Below are 18752 nucleotides of genomic sequence, written 5' to 3' on the forward strand. Positions count from 1 at the left end.
ATTTTAATGTAGCTTTTTAATTAAATATCAAGTACTTTATTTCTGAATTACTTTATTCGTGAGATTATTAATGATATATGTTGTTCAAGTGTTTTGCATAGGATGCATATTTTAATCCTGATAGCGAAAATGATGGATGGATTGTACGAAGGACGGTATGACTGGAAATAACGTTACTTATGAGATGACGTCCCATAGGGATGTATGGAAGAAGAAGACTTGTGCGCAGACCCTAAATACATTAAGATCAGGGCAGGAGGGTAATGAATCCCAGTGGCAAAATGTGTAGTCTAAAAAATACATTGTTGTTTGTTATAAATGCAATCTATAAACATTTTAAAACAATTTTAACTGCTTCCTTAGGCAGCTAAATTGCGTAAACTTAGAGTTTTAAATAATATAATAATTCAGTTTTGCTCTATACAAAAGGCTAGCCATAAATATTAGTATTGAAAAAGTAGCCTATGTTTGTCCTCGCAGTTCAAACAAGCTTCACACCAAATTTTGTTGAGCTGTGTAGCCATGAACCTTTAGCCGACACACAGATAGACAAGATTGCCTTTGTTTGTAATAATATTAGTTAAGATTAATCACAACCATAATGTAATGTAAAGTGTACAGACGTCTTAACGTAGATTGCGATTGAATGTCGTTTGGCGAGTAATGATATACTACATTATTAACGTTAATCACCATTATACGCTGCACACAAATTACTACCTCGCCAAGGACTACGTCTTCAAAGGCGAAGAAATAACAGTCTTTCGTGAAAATGTAATGTATTTCAATAATACATTCGTCGTTTAAATTCACAATCACAATTGGTTCTGTAGATAAATGAAATGATATTATGTTGATAGTATTCATTAGTTAGGAAAATTGCCGATTTTTCTGGTTTTACATAAACAAACCTTATTTTTTTAATGATTACAGGCATAAATGTTTGTTCGTTGCTATTTTCTCCTGTTCACGTCCTATTTTCTCCACTATGCCTTTTCATCATCCGTTTTGAGGTTCTGCAAAGAGCTTCATCACTGTCTCTTAAATAGAACAGTTTTACCAACAATGTACCTAAATGGCATGTGCTATTTAGGTACATTGTTGGTTTTGCACGGCTGCAATGATATGACATCACAGTAGAAACTTCTAAAATTAACAGTGTTTCTTAACTATATTGTCGATCTTATTATACACAAAAACTGAACTCTCAAATCACTCTATCTTTAAAAAAAACCGCATCAAATCCGTTGCGTGCTTTAAAGATTTAAGTATACGTAGAAACAGAGAAAGCGACGTTGTTATATACTATGTAGTAATACTACCTTAAAATATCAAAATATATGTACAAAATAATTGAGTTACCTAAAGTTGTATACTTAGGGTACACAATAAACAAATGCAAATTTATATTTTAAAATTGGTCTAATCAAGATTCAGCATTATTATTTATTGATAGTCAAAACTTAATACTGCCACTAGAAGAATCTTCGGGGATTTTTAAATGACCTAAAAAATAGGAAGTTCTTAAGTCACGTCATTAAATAGCCCATGTTTGATTTTTATTAGAATCCAAACATATTAACGTTTTTGTTTAGAAACGATTTTGATGATGCTAATTGGGTAGGGTTCATTATAGCTCCAAGGTTTCTTACACATTATCAAGCCTTTTTTGCGCCACCATTGAGAAAAAAGATGTGTTATGTACATGCAGATATATTGATTCATTCAGCCTTCAAACTGGAAAACAACATAAGTACTGCAGTTTTTTAGCAAGTTAGCCAAATGGTTATTATTTTAGATATACATGTATCAAGCAAGAGATTTGTTTTGCAAAAATGGATAATGGGTTTGGACATCACGAATGATTCTTGGAAGATAAATATCCATACACAAGTTATCTATAAAGAAGCAAGACTGTTGTTTGTTGTTGTTGCATAATTATGATTAAAAACTATGGAATTATAAAGAGACATTGTCGGAAAAGAGTAACTACTTCATTCCTAAGCGGTGGTAGTTTAATCATGTACAGTCATAGTGGAAAACCTTCGTCAGTTTTCAAATTCATTCCTTTATCAAGTCGTAAACTCTTAGTACCTTTTGAACTAAAGCACTAAACTGACAACTGCATATTATAAAATTAAACTTACATAGTATGATAACTTGGTTCAAAATAGTGTCACATCTTTGGATTACGTTTAGTTTTAAAGCAACATGAAACCTTTCTAATGGCGTAATTAGTCATTACAAATTCAATTGTATTCTCAAAATATGTCTATCAGTGTCATAATTTCTCGATCGGTAAAGCAGATTATTGCTGATACTGAGCACACGAAAATATCTCTTAGGGTGACGAACCTTTTCTTACCCCGATTGTACAATTAATGAGGTTTATTTTTATTTATTTTTTTGTTTTTTCATGTGCATACACCTTAAACGTCTCTATAAAGCCTAAGTCAGTTCGATCATTTCAAAAAATTGATATCAACTAAAAACTTCATAGCAAATATGCATGATAGAAAATGATATCTGATATTGGAAATCCATACTAGGCGTTTGTAGATTTATTTATTATAGTTCATGCATTAAATTACATCATTTCGTATTGTATTGAAAGACAAGAGAACCCTAAATTAAGCGATCTGCTCTGAATTATTTATTAATGTGACTCTACTCTACATTCGATGACATTACATGATATTATATCGACGACAATTGTAGTTTGATAATAAAGGTCATCTTCGAAAAGATTATTGTTTATTTATAAAGAAATAAGAATCATATAATATTTGTGTGCCTGATTCATAAGTTATCAGTAAATGCCAACGTCTCGTCGTCGTCCGTATGTAAGGATGCTTTCGTACTGAGTTTGGTTGCAATTCAGATTCGCACTTTACATTAATGAGTAATAAGATTAAGTGTTACAGTATGAATCTGTTATGATGACACTTCATGGTGAAGGAAGTTTTAAGTGTAAACCAACTAACTCGAATGCAGGTTCAATTTGTATTTTAGATAAGTAAATCGGTCGTAAAATCAAATCGTTTATAAAAAATACATTGGTAAAAATAGCATATTTTTCGATACAAGATTTTATACCTAGATGATAAAAAAGCTTGGAATTAATACCTGTTGATTTCCAGGCAGGATACATTACATACATATATAATTAATATTATTGTATTTTTTAAATGTTGGTTCTTCTCGGTAGAATCTACTTTTCGAACCGGTGGTAGCTTCACTTAATTGTTAAATGACGATTCAAAAGTGCTTGTAAAAGCCCACTTGAATAAAGTTTATTTTTGATTTTGATTTTGATTTTGATTTTGATTTTGATTCTGATTCTGATTCTGATTCTGATTCTGATTTTGATTTTGATTTTGATAGAAAGTTTATTTGTTCAGAGAGGCACAACTGACCTGACGATGTCGGATGCTGCGGTGTGCAGCACATGGGCATTTTTCATTTTAATTTTTGATGTTTGTTTTTTGCTCAAGTTGATTATTTAAGATAACGTTTTTAAAGCATTATAAACGATACCTTAATTATTATGTTCAATTATTATTATAATTCTGTTGTGTCTACATCAGACTGGTAATTCTATACGAAAGCAAAAAAAAATTTTTTATAGTATAGGTTGGCGGACGAGCATATAGGCCACCTGATGGTAAGTGGTCACCATCACTCATAGACAATGACGCTGTAAGAAATATTAACTATTCCTTACATCGTCAGTGTGCCACCAACATTGGGAACTAAGATGTTATGTCCGTTGTGCCTGTAGTTTAATGGTTTGGTACTTTTCTGAAGAGTTTTATAATACCGCCTTGATACATTGTGAATGACACATTAATCTGTATATATCCCATAAATACCTGTAGCGATACAATGTCGATGTAGATCAACATTCAGCATCTGTCAGTAGTCGAGTCAAATTAAAATAGACTTTATAATAGTAGGTTCTTATGAGTTATTTTGAGTCGTCACGTTACTGGATTAAAACCATCGATTGACAAGTGATATCATTGTTTCCAGTTTAATATAACTATGCACTACCCTATTTACAAAATATGTTGTCCTCATCTGTTGGGTTGCCTGTAAGAGATCGCTTTTAGTGATAAGGCCGCCCTTGCCTTCAATTCTCTGTAATTAACCATTTTATATGTACTGTTATTTTATAAGATTTGGAGTGCAATAAAGTTTTTATGTATCTATCTATCTATCGAGTCAAATTAAAATAGACTTTATAATAGTAGGTTCTTATGAGTTATTTTGAGTCGTCACGTTACTGGATTAAAACCATCGATTGACAAGTGATATAATTGTTTCCAGGCGATCAAGTGAGGGCTGAGGTTCTTGTTATCATGAGCCGAACGTATGGCCGAGAGAATTCTAAACAGAAAAGCCTGTTACAGTTTATAGTTTAGTTATGCTTTCGATGCTGCTGGTATTATGAGTTTTCTTAATTTTTTTTTTTAAAAGATTGACATAAATACAAATTTTGGTTGATGGTAGAATTATTGGTAACTAAGATCTTATGAGCCTGTGTTTATGATTTACCTACAGTGGTCGCTAAGTTTGAAGTTTGTTTGAAAATTCAGGGCACACTGTGTATAAGTTCTCCATACGGCTCACTTATCGGTAACACCCAATCGAGCAAGGTCAATGAAGCATCCACCTCTTAATGCAATAAATAAAAATAATAGGCGTCTTATCGTTATAGATAACATAAAGAGACAGACTACGGAAAAAACAAACAAACATCGTGTGCGTAAATGCAGCACACTATACTCGTATAGGTAATACAAGGTTATTGAACGTCAGCTAAAACATGCTAATATATTTTATTGAGTTTCCGATTTGAATAAATATAATAATGACTTTCAACATCATATTCACTAATTTTACAAATTTTTAGAATACAACGAAAACTAATATTAGGTTATAATAATGTTGGTTGGTTTTTAATTTAAATTAATAGTATTTTGCTTTTGTAACTTCTTATTTTGCAAGTCTCTTGCCGACTACGAGCCACCAGAGCTATCAGACGGGCTGGTACAAAATCCTAGCACCAAGAAAATTTGATTGTTTTCTGTGAAATTGACTTGACATTTTTCGTGCACGACTTTAAATTACTAGAATAACACGACCTCGACTCTTCCATGACGTAGCTATTGTATCTTGATTTCCCTACATTCAGCTGTGTTACTATAATAAGTATTTACAAAAACAAACTACAATTATATATATACTATAATTATATGGTATTTGTGCTGCAAGTAAATAAATAGATTAGCAGTATAATACAAATAGTTCTGACGTTAAATAATACTCAGAAAACATTAATTATAAATAAAAAAATTAAGTAATAAAAATATTTACCTCGTATTTTTACACGCTTGAGAACAAGTACACAGGAATGGAATTTTCCAACTCGATTCATAAACGACGGAGATCTTAGAAAAATAATACATAAAAAAACTAATTTATAACTTTTTTCTTTTTAAGCGGTTAAACGTAAGTTATACATGCAAAGTATCTTTACTTTCTACAGATAGTAGATGTCCACTGATCCACCATGCTTTTCCAATAATTACAGAATATATATTTGTCAGATGTCAGATATCCAACGTAACGTATTTAAAAACTTGTTGTTTTAAATTGACCTTCATTTCTCATATCTTTATAACGCACAGATTCAATTTAAATAAATTATATTAAAATTGTGATGCATGTTCAAATAAAAAGCATTCATATCTTTGTATACTTTGTTAAAAACATCTCGCACATATATTACATACTAGTACTGCATCTAAGTCCATGATAATCATGAACTTAGATGCAGTACTAGTACAATCATGACATGATCGTAGTAGTACTGGTTGCCACCAAGATCATGTAGATAAAATTATTGGTGTATTTGATAAAGATTGCAGATGAATCTTCAATTGGCTTATGCCTATAATTCTCGTTTTCCAGCAAATTCCTCGCGCTCAAACCAATTCGTATTATCAAATAATCCAGCCAAAGTTTGGATAACTAATAATTTCCTTTCTTCCTTCCCTCTTTCTTCCTTACTTTCTTGTTTTCAATGTAATTCTGTAACAATTTCTTTGTTCTAGTTCTCTTAGAACTTTAGAGTAATAAATTTACTAGTATTAAATATTTCGTTAGGTATGAATGCATCAAATTGAAAAGTTCATTCCATTGATAGTTTAATTTTAGATAAGTAAAACTGCGAATCGCCTATCTTTTTGGCTATATATTATGTATACAATTAGAAAAAAAAGACGGTGACAGTACAAAAGATAGTATTTTAGAAACCATTATTGAATCGCCCAGTAAAGAAACCGGTACAAGCCACAGTAGTATTGGAGTATTTTGTTTGCTTAAAAATCACAAAATATTTGGCTCGAACACGAAATGTTACAATGAAAATTTTACGAAATTTTGATGGTGACATTTCCGACGAAATCCAGCAATTCGAAGATTAGTCAAATATCTCTCGCGCAGAATTGAAAAACATATTTCTTCATAAGGATCCATTGTAGGTAGTCTGCCTAGATCTATTTACATACTCATATTTTTGACGCTTAATAATTCACGTGGAACTTTTAAGATATCTTAGATAATGCTATAAAAAGCGAAGCTGTTTTACTGGTTACAGATCCTTATGTTGTTGCTATATGAGATGATATGACATTCTTCCTGCCTCTCTCTTATCAGTATGAATTCGTGATTGCAATAAGACGTTAGTGTATTGAACGCAGTGAAGTTAATGATTTCTTTGATCTAAGTTAGATCTATATAAATGTATGTTATGTTTATTATTTATTAATTTTATTTTAATTATTAAAAACTTTGATTAATATTACTGTATGTTATTGTACTTTGTGATAGGGCTCTATGTGTGTGCTTCTGGGTACAGTGCACTCAAACTTATTTTCTAAACAGTATTATTCGGTAATGTTGTATTTTTTTTATAGGGTGAGTGAGAAAACGTGAGTAAGTTGATAAGACAGTAAGTTCTATGATTGTATTTCTTAGTTGCCAAGCTTGAGAGCACAATGCCGTATCATTGATGTTGGATGATGAATAAGTACGCTAAGGAATACATGTATTCCATGTATTTCACTAAGAACTCTGTCTTATTATATATTTTTTTGTAATCTGATTAAAATATCTGTATTTATAATACAAGACTGTTGCACTTCTTATATCCACTTAATTTTTTATTATGTCAAAGTTCCGATGGCTTCACTGATATTTTCACGAATCCAATATGAATATGTTAGTGAATCTAGATATCGATCCGATATATTATAATTGAATTTTTGCTATCAATAATGGTTCTTATGTTGGAAAACTTTAGTCTACCATAGCAATATTTACCTATTGACCGCCTAGACAATATTTAGTATAGAAACCCAAGTCCCTTTCTTCAATAATCAATAAGTGTAATGCTTCTAGCATTACACTTATGGATTAACGGGCACAAGGGACACAATATGTTAGTTTCCAAGGTTGGTGGCACATTGATGATAATATTATGAGGAGTGCAATATTTCTGCAAGTAGCAATGTCTAAGAACAGTGCAATAAATACCATCACCTGATGGTAATTATGGCACTGTTCTTAGACTATTAAGCCACCTGGCTTAATATTCCGTTCTACCCGCGTGAAGTCGGGATTGGTAACTAGTGTCATAAAATCATCTGATCCCTCCCCTCGTGACGGAAAGTCATCAGCTCATCTGTAACATACACTGTGATTAATTGTAGTTTAGTTTTCGTATTGCATAATATTTCGAATTTTGATATCTCGCAAGTGACGTGCGTTATAAAATATAAAATTAATATGTTATTTTAGTATTGGCGGTCAGAGGTTAATGTGTTAATCAATTCAATAAATGATCTGAAGTGTATCATTGTTATTCATAACAATGTTTTATTTTATTTTTTTTCAATAATATAAATGTCTTGCAACAAAAAAAAAATTACTGACATAAGTCCCTAAAAAAAAATATATCTCGGAAAATAGTAACTGATCTAATAATTTATATGTCAATGTAAGTTTGTTTATTACGCTTTTTTGTCTTAACTAATTATCCGATCGATATGAACATGCAACATGCAAGGAAATACAGTAACTAATGTTATGATATGATTCCTCGGACTAAAGAGATCGCCCGGGTAAAAATGAGTAAATCAAAGTAATTATAACTGTATTGCAGATGGTTTTTTACTTAACGGACCTGACTTTTGAACTAGTGTTATGATTATATTGAAAATTTAAATTTTTATAAAAGTATTTTTCATTTGATGAACGCTTACTTGACCACCTTATGGTAAGTAGAGATGGGCGATAATCGCCAGTACACCACTAACCATTGGCCGTTATGTCCTGTGCCAGCTATTACTAGAAATGTAAATATATATATGCTCAGTACAGTACTCAGTACAGTAACTTAAAAATTGTACAAAGAAATACGAATACATATTACTTGCTGTTGATATGACAAATATTCTTTGAGATTTTCCTATTCTAATAAAGGTTAAGTGGCCTAAATAAAACTTTATTTCAGATACCACTGACGAGGAATACCAAAATGGCGCCGTGGCAACACAGAAGCGATGCAATACACTGGTACATGGATGAGCTGAGCTCGCGTGTGGTCGCAGAGACCGGCATACCAAGCGATCGGCACCATCTAGGAAAACTGACTCTCCAGGGTCTTAAGGATGCTCCAGACTATATTTTACAGGTAGATTGACCGTATTTTTCTGTAAGTTAGGTATATCTTTTGATGAAATTATGGATGACATTTGCCTCGTTTTCCGATGGATACTTTATAGGGTAGGTTTTGAGGGAATAGTTTTAGGAATAATGGCCGAGCCATTAATGCATTGTTGGGGTTTCTATGAAGGATTTAGTAATAGTATAAAGATAGACAGTTGGAGTGTGAAGAGAGAAGAAAGTGCAGCTGTGTTGGCGTATATAGAGTTAGTCAAACAATAATAAAATAGTCTTCGTCGTCGACAACTGGTTAGGTTGCCATCATCATCATAACATTTACTTGGTGGTAGGGCTTTGTGCAAGCCCGTCTGGTTAGGTACCACCCACTCATCAAATATTCTACCGCGTAACAACAGTACTCAGTATTGTTATGTTCCGGTTTGAAGGGTGAGTGAGCCAGTGTAACTACAGGCACAAGGGACATAGCATCTTAGTTCCCAAGGTCGATGGCGCATTGACGATGTAAGGAATAGTTAATATTTCTCACAGCGTCATTGTCTATGCGTGTTGATAACCATTTACCATCAAGTGACCACTTACCAGAAACATCCATAAATATTCTGATTATAATATAGGTATATGACATTATATGTATTTGCCATTATTTTTGTTCCAGATAGACGGTGCAACAGGTGAAAAAGAAACATTTGCGTCCGTCTTAAAGAGATCAGTTCAATGCGCGACAATGTTCAGGAATCTGGGCCTCAAGCAAGGAGACGTGGTAGTGTTGATGGCACCGAACCACATTCACCTCACGATACCCATGTATGCTGCATTTTATCTCGGGATAGGTGTCGCTGGGATCGATATGATGTTAGGAGTCAGTGAGTAAATGTTTTATATTCAATTATAAAGATAACGTAAGAGATATAAAGCAATCGATACACTGTCGAGATATTATTTTTTTATTGTTTTAATTACACTGCTTTTCAACATAAATTATTGCTATTTGGTGGCAGTTTAAAATGTAATTAGGAAGATCCCACTTATAGCTCTAACTCGTGTTCAGAGCCCTGACTATGCTTAAATATATTCAGTATGTATACGTATTAAATACAATGGAAAATACTGTGTAAAGTACAAGATATCATATAAAAAGATAGAAATAAATATAAAGTTAAACATTTGGGTACGGATGCACAAACCGCATCATATGATGTCTAGTTTTTTTTAGTTACTAACTTAGAAAATAAATTGACAACTAACAATTAAGGGCATAATATTAATAAAAGAAACATTTTAATAAGTCTTATACTATAATTTTAAATTTGAGTTAAACTTTTTTATTATTCGTTTAAGCAGATCTTTATTGATATGACATCAGCATTTCGTTATCTACTGAATTCAAAATATTCCATGAATCTTAGATATGTATGTCGGTTTTATCTTAATATGTTCTTACATAATAATCAATATGTCCAACAATTTGGTATCACAGCGTATCGTAAAACGTGCGATTGGAAAAGATATCAGCCTACGAATCAGATCTTTTAATGCATCGTTAAGGTCATATACGAAAGCGTAAGATTATTAGATTACAAAACTACAGTATTTTCACAAAGATATCGCTTCGAATTTAAGCCATGCGTCTTATGTCACTAATTAGAAAGACTGATTTATTATTAAAACTAATTATTATATGAGCTGAGATGGTCCAGTGGTTAGAACGCGTGCATCTTAACCGATGATTGTGGGTTCAAACCCAGGCAAGCGCCACTATGTATATGTGCTTAATTTGTGTTTATAGTTCGTCTCGTGCTCGGCGGCGAAGGAAAACATCGTGAGGAAACCTGCATGTGTCTAATTTCATCGAAATTCTGCCGCATATATGCGCGGTGGAATATGTTGTAACCCTCCTCTTTAATGGAAGAGGAGGACTTGTCTCAGCAGTGGGAAATGTACTGGCTGTTACTTTACTTTTCACTTTTTTTATATTTTAATAGTATACAATTTGTTAGAATTAGTGCCCAACTTTGCTCGGGTGTAACACTAAGTATACTCCAGAACGTCTTTATATACAACATCATCATCCTCCTGCCCTTATCCCCATTTTATTTGGGGTCGGCGCAGGATGTCTTCTCCTTCCATACTTCTACGTCAAACGTCATCTCAGAAGTAACACTATTTCTAACCATATCGTCTTTCACACAATCCATCCATCGTTTCCTTGGTCGTCCTCTGCCTCTATGCCTTTATATACAACCTACACAGCTTTTATGACATTAGACAATACAAGCCGCTATGACCATGCATATAAACCTTCCTAGTAAGAAGAATGTAATAAATGAATTAGGTCTAAATGACACTTTGGGCTATGATGTTTACATTAGTAATTATTTTTATATAATGATAAAATAGGAATATAAAAATCTGAATAATAGGCACGGGTTCCGGATGCACACTAAAATATTTAAAAATCTGGGGAAATCTGAACAGATGTTAGTTTGTTCAAAATAGATAATACGTTATTTGCATCAGATAAAATTAATAACAAGATAGATAGACGAAGACAATAATATTTACAAATCTATATGAGTTATCTTAATTACGGTCTATTATTATAATATACAACTTGTTAATCAATTAATGTTGTGTTAATATTTGGTATATTTATTTACTTAAACTACACACACATAGAACGATTAATGAGATTAACAGTCGTGTATACTAACTGTCAGTCCCGGAATAGTAAGAGCACAGTATGGATATATATTTTTTTTGTATTCAAAGCAGTGAATGGTATGCCTAACATTGTGACATTTCCGATGAGAATCAGCAATTCGAAGTTAAGTCAAATATCTCTCGCGCGGAATTGAAAAACATATTTTTTTCATAAAGACCCATTGTAGATAGTCTGCCTAGATCTATTTACATCCGAAGGCCATCACTCATATTTTTGACGCTTAATAATTCATGTGGAACATTTAGATATCTCATATAATGCTATGACGTGAGATAATTATTTAGTTTTTAATTTAATCATTAGTATACGAGACGCTAAAAATATTCTTGCAGTATGAGAACATTCGTCGCCACATAGTCCATTGTCTATGCGGCATTGAAGGCCCTCATATGCCCTTGAAGGCCTTCATCAGCCATTGATCACTACAGCTTTTCCTTTGATAGGTGGACGAGCAAATGGGCCATCTGATGGTAAATCTCCTCACTGCTCAAAGATATTAGCAATTCCTTTCGCCAAAGTGACATCAAGTTTGGAAACTAAGATGTTACAGCTATTGTGTCTTTTGTAATTAAACTGGCTCACTCGAACTTCAATCTGACACACAATAACACTAAATATGATTCTTGATAGTCGAATATATGATTGATAACCACTTGGATGGGCTTTCACCAAACCCTACCAAGTAAACACATGTAAAACAGTCTAAGCGTATTGGGTTAATATTCTAGTCTATAGGTATTTCTTTTTCTTTATTTCAGATGAGCTTCGAGACACATTCAAATATAACGAACCGAAGATGGTGATCTGTCAGAGCGAGAGAGCGAAGGACGTTCGTTCTGTGATACAAGAATTAAAACTCGATACACATATCATTACATTTGATAAAGATGAACAATGTATGAATTTTTCTGAACTTCTGGAGAAGCACGGAAGCGGTGTATCTATTAAGGATTTTAAGTAAGTTGTGTTTTTCTTATTTATATATAAACGGCTTTAAACAACAGAAGAGTTTCTCAAAAATTTTTTTACGATTTACGTCATTCAGATTTCGTTTACGGTAACCAAATCACTAGGGAGTCCATGATATTATATCCAACTATATAGTAGTGCTCAAATGTGTGACCAATCAGAGGCATGCTCTCTATTTCCTCACTCGCTTAGTTATCATCATCGTCATAATGAGAAAGCAAATCCGACGCGATATGACTGAAAAGATATGATGAACGGCATTACGTCCTTTCCTAGGCATTGTAATGTGCGCACTACCAACTTCCAGACCCCAGACTGTTCCTGATAATTCGACAGGAAGTCCCAATAAATTGGTATCACCGCTACCTCTGATTTTAACCCAGACCCTTGAGATTGGTTGTCTCATATCTGGCCAGTAGAATCACTATGCTATCCAGTCCTGAGACATTTAACTATATATATTACTTTAAGTATGAACCCATTTTATACATTTTTCTTCAAAGTCAAAAATCTTTATTCAAGATGGAAGTGTTACACTTGCTTATAGCCCAAAATCTACCACCGATTCGGAATCGTGCTATGTATTTTATTATAATTTGTAATTTTTGGTAAAAATATAATACATACTAATATAATACATACTTCATCTAAATTATTAACTATAAAATAATGTTTATCATTTATAAATTTCAGGGCCGACGATTTTGATCCAGCCAACACAATATCATTGTTAATAGCAACCAGCGGGACAACTGGCCTACCGAAATCAGCCGCCATTACCCACAAAAACATGGCAGTTACCGTCCCGTACATGTGGTAACTAGTTCAAAAGATAATTAGACATATTATACTTACTATACCTACCTAATATTCAAGCTATTTTTAAGCTTTGAAGCTCTAACAGGTGGGATAGTTGGGGTACGATGTATAGTCAGAGGACATCAGTTTTCAAATTCATTCCTTTATCAAGTCTTAAGCTCTTAGTATCTTTTATTTGTAAACATTGAATCATTGTTACGCAATCATTGTCATTTTCGAAAATTCCGTAAAGCAGATCATCGCTCATACTTAGTAGACGAAAATAGATCTTAAGGTGACGAACCTTTTCTTACCCCGACTAGACTTTCATTCGACACGTATGTACATGTATTCTCTAAAGGTCTTCCTTCACTTCAGAGCAGCAGATGAATTATAAACACGAATTAACCAACGAATTATTAAAACCTGTATGTAACAGTATGTTGAAAAATAATTCATCATCATCATCATCAACAGCCTATTTTTGTCCACTGTTGGACATAGGCCTCTCCCAGTGCACGCCACTGTGGTCTTTCTCCGGCTACTCGCATCCCTGCCCCCTCCCCTCTGGTTTCCCTTCAAAACGTATAAATCTGAAAAATAATTAGCATCTAAATATTTTTGCAGGTTAACGTATTCCAAATTCCCCGCGCCAACTCGTCTGACAGTGGTATTTTCCCCAATACAGTGGTATTCAGCTTTATTCCAATTCGTCTTCTCACCAATCATAAGACATACAAGGTTACAATCATCGGCACCGATGACTCAGGAACACGCTTACCATCTCATTAATAAATACAGAGTAAGTATACTTAATTTACTTGATGCATAATTTTGTTTTGATTGGTTTTTATATAAGCCCTTGTGTTTCTGGTCACAGACACACATATTATGCTACTAAGTAGAAAGAATGAATACTATTGTATTCTGGTTCGACGATCTCCGTGGTCGAGTAGTATGTACACCAGTTTTCATGGTACGCCACTTCGAGGTCTCGGGTTCGATTCCCGGCCGAATCGATGTAGAAAATTCATTAGTTTTCTATGATGTCTTGGTTTTGAGTGTTTGTGGTACCGTCATTACTTCTTATTTTTCATAACTCAAGTGCTTTAGCTACTTAAATTGGGATCAGAGTATTGTATGTGATGTTTCTCAATATTTTTGATTGAATGAGAGAAGACATCATGAGAATTGTTTCTTGCAGAACAATGCAACGTATATGTAGTGTGGTCACCACTTACTATCGTGGTAACCATTTATTAGCTAACCTACCACATTAATAATATTTTCTTTGATTTTTTTCAGCCAAATTTTACTATGACGAGCCCAAATATGCTGGCGACATTTTTGAAAATCGGCGATCGTGATAAATGTGACTTCACATGCTTTGAAACTATTGAAGTCGGAGGGAGCGCAGTTCATCCAAGCATCATTGATGATATGAAGGTTAGGACAAAAAATCTTTTACAGTAAGCAATCCTGTTCAACTCTCTTTCAAATACGGAATCTCGGCATTTCTATATTTAAAAGAGTGTTCTAATTAATATCAAAGCTTGATTAAGTCATCCAAATTATGGAAATTTTTGTCCAAAAATCGATTTTCGAATTCTTTCAAATTTCAAAAAGTTGTAGATGAAGATGATTTGAGTATTTTTCAATGTTTCAGGCAGTTTCTCCGAACACAAATGTGATCGTTATATACGGCATGAGCGAAATGTCAGGTATAGCATTCAACTTTGACGAAACAATACCGAATTCACTCGGAAGGCCGATGCAGAACTTTGAGCATAGAGTAAGTATCATATGATTTAAAAAATAATAAACAGTAAAATTCTAAATCTTCAAAATTTATACCCTTTATTGTTTCAGTTAGTAGATCCTATAACCCAAAAGGATATAACGGAACCTAATGTTCCCGGAGAACTGTGGGTGAAAGGACCAGGGGTATTCAAGGTAATATAAAATTTTCGATTGTTGATAAGTGGATGTTGAATCACGTCAGAAATGCAACACAAAAATAGCTATAGTTGTGTCTAGCACTTCCCGCTTCCCTCATAAATATTTAATAATCGTTAGTAGATCCATAAGACTTAAACTTTTCATTATAATAATATATTTACTTAATTATGATTTTCGAGTAATAGGAGCGTTTTGTAAAGTCAACGACTCCAAAAATTTACTTATTATTTTTTCTAGGGATACTACAACAACCCAGAAATAACATCGCAAGTGATAATGAAGGGAGGCTGGTTGAGGACGGGAGACATGATGTACAGGGACGATAAGTCGAACTACTACTTCGTAGAGCGAATGAAGCTATTATTGAAATATAGGAATCATCAGGTAAATGTTTTGTTAAACTCATACAATCATTTGTATCATGAAAGCTATCGCGTTAGAATTGGATCGGACGAATTTACACAGACTACAAATTTTGGCTATAAAGGCTTAATTTTCTTGTAATATTTTTGCGATAATAAGAATACAGTGAATAAATACTATGAATACTAAAAGTTGTTTAGGTTTTATATAACCGAAATAATAGCAATTGAGTGCAGTCAGCAAAACTTCAAAGATCGCAAATAAACCTTTTTAGATTTTTGCTTCAAGTTGATAAAACTGTGCAGACGTTTACACATATCTTCTTGTGAATGTTCTTAATAGTTCTCGAAGCCTGCAATTCCTGGAATCAAATACCCGTTCCAATTCCAACCACTACAGTTTATGTATATTTATATTCAGGAAATTTTCACACGCAAAAGTTATTAATAATATACATATTATTTCAGTCATTTGTATTGTCACTCCATTATAAATGAAAGAACAGATAGTCCGCTTCCTTTCTTACAGTTGTGTACTATAATATTTCTTGCACACACATCATTATTCTTTTTGCACAGATTTCTCCACTAGAAATAGAAAGTGAGATTGCTAAACATCCAGGAGTATTCCAAGTAGCAGTTACTGGTATCCCTCATAAAGAACACGGAGATCTGCCAGCTGCCTGCATCGTACCTCATGAAGGATACAAAATAACTGCTCAAGAAATCAAAGACTTAGTAAAAGGTAACAGTGACTAAAGCTCCCTTGGAATCAAATACGACTCAGGGACATATTGTTTAACTATAGTTTGATGTTTGCATTGATAACCTCAATTCTCTACTAACTTTGGGAACTAAGATAATCTATCCCTTGTGTCTATATAGTTACATTAGCTTACCAAGCCTTTAAACCGCAATACAAAAATAATAGGTATTGCTGGTTTGCCGTAGAGTATCTGATGAGTAGATGGGTAGACCTACACCAACACCACCAATTAAATACCACCTATTAAATCCCAAGCTTCACCTATTTTGTGATCACCTTTGAATTAATAATCCATAAATTAATGCTCACATATATAAGAGACAATGTAGCCATCACTATTAAGCACCAAAAAGGATATTTAAAGAATTGCAATAAATAGAAATGGAATAACAGAAAAAGCTATTTCGTTACTAAATATAAAGTTATACATATTTATATATCTAAATATTAGTAACGAAGTATATAGTATATGTACGTTCAGGGTAAGAAAAGGTTCGTCACCTTAATATAAGATCTTAAGATCTATTTTCGTGTGCTCAGTATGAGCGATAATCTGCTTTACAGATCGAAAATGACATGTTGCGTCGCAATGATTTGATGTATAGATTTAAAAGGTACTAAGACTTGATATAGGAATTAAGTTGAAAACCGACGAAGGTTTTCTTACTCTGACTGTACATAGAAGAGATTATGGCGACAGAAGATATTAGCTCGTTTACCGTCACGGTCTTACTTTCAAGATGCGCCATTAGACGTTACACAACAAAAATAAAAAGAAACTCTGGAATGCACTACCCACTGATATACGGCAGTCTAAATCCTTGGCAATATTTAAGCATCGTTTGAGAAACTATTACCTATCCATATCCAAATAATGTATGCAAGTATGTAATAATATGTAGTTTATATTTATGTGCATATATTTTGATATATTATATTTCTATGTATGTATTATTGGTATGTAGTTATGTGTAGTTTATTACTATACCTTAGTATAAATATTATTATATTGTACTTTTCCTCATTTTTTCATATCTTTTTCTTCACTTACTTGTTTTCGTTCTAAGCTTAGAAATTATCACCAAATGTTGTCTGTGAGAGATCGCTACAAGCGATAAGACCGCCTTTGCGCACCATGTACTTATTTTATGTTTTATATTTCCCCTTTTTTATCCATGTGTTGTGCAATAAAGCATTTTAAAATAAAAAATAAAAAAACAAAAATATCTTACTTTAGATAAGCGATAACTTGGGTGTTAAATAAATACCTCCAAACATCTGATTGACTTTTTTACTTTTATTTCAGACTCACTCAGTGAATCAAAGCAATTGAGAGGAGGAGTCTTGTTCCTGAAAGAGTTACCACTCACATCAACTTCGAAAATCGATCGACCAAAACTAGCCGTCTTAGCTCAGAAAATGGAAAGAGAATAAATATCTTGTGTTTTCTTGTATAATTTAAGATATGACTGTGCAATTTCTTATCTCAAATAAAAGTTAATTGATTTAGTTGAAGTGTTATTTTATTGTTATTGATTCAAAATTATATGTGAAGTTTATTAAAAATCAATTGTTGTTTTAATTTGGTGCGAATTCGTTTAGTTTATTAGTGTCATAAAAATAAGTGTTCGTCCTATGTTGAGACATATTATTTTTCAATACCGAATTATAAGTATGACACAACTTAAATGTCGCATCGGCTAAATTCGTCAAACCGATCACATCCGAATTAAGTACGCTATCCCAAATTATCAAAATTTATTTCTCATGCGAATATGATCTTTGCACAAACGTAATAACTTGTTATTACAACTTGTTATTAATATATTAGGTCATATGATATTCCGATGTTACATCTAATTTGTGTCGTACTTTATATAGATGCTAGAAATGGAACTAATATTTGTTGACTTCTAGGGAGGATACATAATATACATATTTTTGTACTACTTAATTGTAGAGTACAAAACATGCTACAAAGAAGGTTTTTGGCAATGGTACACACATACTTATTTAATAAAATATCGAAAAAAATACATATCAATTTACCATCTAACAAAAAAAAAATTATATTAAGACTTTATTAATAAAAGAAATATTTTTCATTATAAGAATACTTTTGGATAAAAACATCTGAATTTAGACTCGGGTTTCATCAGAGGACTGATTGAGGAGTAATCATGAACACCAATAATTATAAATCTGATATCTATAGAATAGAATCTATTTGAAAAGAATAACTATACGAGTCTATTGCAGTTTCTTTTCTCTGGCTTATTTCCCAAACGGTAATAGAGTTGAAATATTGAATGTTACAAAAAGCTTTATTGTAAAATGTACTTTAATGAAATACATTTGTTTTGGAAAGGTTACATTGAAATTCGTGAAAGTTTAATTTTTCATAGATACAATTAATCGTTTC

At 32.7% G+C, this 18752-nt stretch overlaps 1 protein-coding gene across 1 annotated transcript; it reads left to right on the top strand.

The window, feature by feature from the left end:
• Positions 1–6705: 6705 nt before the first annotated feature.
• On the top strand, positions 6706–17893 carry LOC124533157 (luciferin 4-monooxygenase-like). The gene is made up of 12 exons (XM_047108324.1): positions 6706–6810; positions 8582–8761; positions 9410–9617; positions 12235–12433; positions 13139–13261; positions 13871–14045; positions 14549–14689; positions 14910–15035; positions 15113–15196; positions 15440–15586; positions 16144–16309; positions 17637–17893. The coding sequence occupies exons 2-12, from the start codon at positions 8606–8608 to the stop codon at positions 17762–17764; spliced, it is 1653 nt and encodes a 550-aa protein (XP_046964280.1). The 5' UTR covers positions 6706–6810; positions 8582–8605; the 3' UTR covers positions 17765–17893.
• The last annotated feature ends 859 nt before the right edge of the window (positions 17894–18752 follow it).

This window comes from Vanessa cardui, chromosome 10 (genome assembly GCF_905220365.1).
Source record: "Vanessa cardui chromosome 10, ilVanCard2.1, whole genome shotgun sequence".
NCBI lineage: Eukaryota > Metazoa > Arthropoda > Insecta > Lepidoptera > Nymphalidae > Vanessa > Vanessa cardui.

Bases quoted from the DNA above. Each gene is read 5' to 3' on its own strand.
- LOC124533157 (XM_047108324.1), top strand. From the start codon at position 8,606: ATGGCGCCGTGGCAACACAGAAGCGATGCAATACACTGGTACATGGAT. The intron at 12,434-13,138 runs GTAAGTTGTGTT...TATAAATTTCAG, and splicing joins GTATCTATTAAGGATTTTAA to GGCCGACGATTTTGATCCAG. The intron at 15,587-16,143 runs GTAAATGTTTTG...CTTTTTGCACAG, and splicing joins TGAAATATAGGAATCATCAG to ATTTCTCCACTAGAAATAGA.